General features: G+C 42.7%; 1 protein-coding gene across 1 annotated transcript; it reads left to right on the forward strand.

Moving 5' to 3' along the window:
- The first annotated feature begins 1,392 nt into the window (after positions 1–1,392).
- On the forward strand, positions 1,393–1,929 carry LOC128579118 (protein tyrosine phosphatase type IVA 1-like). Its single transcript, XM_053581379.1, has one exon. The coding sequence runs from the start codon at positions 1,447–1,449 to the stop codon at positions 1,927–1,929; it is 483 nt and encodes a 160-aa protein (XP_053437354.1). The 5' UTR covers positions 1,393–1,446.
- Positions 1,930–2,131: the final 202 nt, after the last annotated feature.

Here is a 2,131-nt window from a genome sequence, read left to right on the forward strand (position 1 = left end):
TGAAAAAGAAAGGATCCACAAGAGAACTAAAGCATTACCAGAATTTTGGGACCAACTGTGTGTAGAGTGGAAGGCTAAGTGAGGAAGCTGATAGAGCAGTGTTGAAGCTGGGAGACTGTTGGGGTGAGAGTGTTTCTTCTCCTTCATTGTGGAAATTCTGAGAGTACTGCCACAGCCTCTCATCCTTGTGATCGACATGAACTAAAAAATATGAAAACAGTATGGTGGGACAACATGGTGGGCAGGGAATGGCCACCACAGGGGCCTGGATATAGTGTCTAGTCTCAGAAGCCTGTCTTCTGAGGGACACTCAGTGCCTCAACAACATGACCCCAACCCAACTTTCCAATTTTATATATTATTAAGATTAATCCCAACATAAATTCTCCATCATCCCCCTTTTACGAATGAGACTACTTAAAGATTAAGCAGCATGCCTACGACAAACAGCTAGTGACAGAACCAGCTACCCAGACTCCATAGCAGACCCTCTCAATTTCCACATGGCTGCCTATTTCGGGGCGTAGTTTTTCATTTTATATATGCTAAATCATTTTGCAAGGGTAGTTCCTGCTAAAATTAACGGAACTCAAATGTCTATTAAGTACAACCCCATGGCCCTAGAGCTGGCTGAGGAATTGTTGACATTTAGGTATGTCACCATAGAATTTACTCCAACAGAGTAGGAATACTTGAAGTCTGCTCAGCAGAGTTTGTAGAGGGATGTGATATTAGAGAACTACAGAAACCTGGTCTATGTGGCATGATCTATTAAGGGAAACAAACAAACAAAAAAAAAACAGTCTTTTGCTCTGCGCGCATATTGGCTGGTTCGGCTGCAGGCCAGCTAGGCTATGCGCTCTCGTCTGAGCTGTTCACTGCATGGTAGACTCTGGTGTCCCTGCCGCTGCCTCACCCGCCCCATGATGACCACCGCGGCCTCCTGCCCTGCAGCCGCCGCCACTGCCACTGCCTGTGTCGCCACTGCCTTGGGACCGGCTGTATGATCAGACCACAATCTTCATTGAGTAAACATATTCCTTTCTGTGGTGTTCTTGGTCACACATTTATGGAGTTTCTGAAGGGCAGTGGAGATTACTGCCAGGCACAGCACGACCTCTATGCAGACAAGTGAAGTGTAGAAATTACTACTCTACCAAGAAGCCCCCGTGAGAGTGGTTAACCTGGACACAGAAGTGTTGACTTGAAATTTGCAGAGCATTTTACAAGAGTTCTGACCTGGGCGGGGTAAACCTCAGTGCACTTCCTTTCTGTTGCCTCAGTATTACTGGATTGAAGAATTGCTGCTTCTTGTTAGGAGGTTCATTTCATTTATAATTACTTCGAACTTCACCCTCAGTTTCTTTCCATCATTTCTGTATTCAATTTTTTAAATTCTTTCATAACCCTTTTGAGTGTTTTTTTAACTAAATTAGCATGGCTTGAATGAACCGCCCAGCTCCTGTAGACGTCACATACAAGAACATGAGATTTCTTATTACACACAATCCAACCAATGCGACCTTAAACAAATTTATAGAAGAACTTAAGAAGTATGGAGTTACCACAAGAGTAAGAGTGTGTGAAGTAATTTATGACACTACTCTTGTGGAGAAAGAAGGCATCCATGTTCTCGACTGGCCTTTTGATGATGGTGCACCACCATTTAACCAGATTGTTGATGACTGGTTAAGTCTTGTAAAAATCAAGTTTCGTGAAGAACCTGCTTGTTGTATTGCCATTCATTGTGTTGCAGGCCTTGGGAGAGCACCAGTGATCGTTGCTCTCATATTAATTGAAGGTGGAATGAAATATGAAGGTGCAGTACACTTCATAAGATGGGGTGCTTTTAACAGCAAACAACTTTTGTATTTGGAGAAGTATCGTGCTCAGATGTGGCTACACTTCAAACACTCCAATGGGTCATAGAAACATCTGATGTATTCAAACTTGGGTGCCTGATGCTATTACCTTGGAAGTAAAACTTGAGATAGAATTTGTCATATGTCTGTGTATTAGCCAAAATGTTGGCTTGATTAATGAAGCTTCCACAGGAGTATTATAAAGCAGTTTTCCCAGGCCACAAACTTAAAAGAATTGCAACCTCTATGTTTGGGTTATAGTCAAACTT

The sequence above is a fragment of the Nycticebus coucang genome, chromosome Y, assembly GCF_027406575.1.
Source record: "Nycticebus coucang isolate mNycCou1 chromosome Y, mNycCou1.pri, whole genome shotgun sequence".
NCBI lineage: Eukaryota > Metazoa > Chordata > Mammalia > Primates > Lorisidae > Nycticebus > Nycticebus coucang.

Bases quoted from the DNA above. Each gene is read 5' to 3' on its own strand.
- LOC128579118 (XM_053581379.1), top strand. From the start codon at position 1,447: ATGAACCGCCCAGCTCCTGTAGACGTCACATACAAGAACATGAGATTT.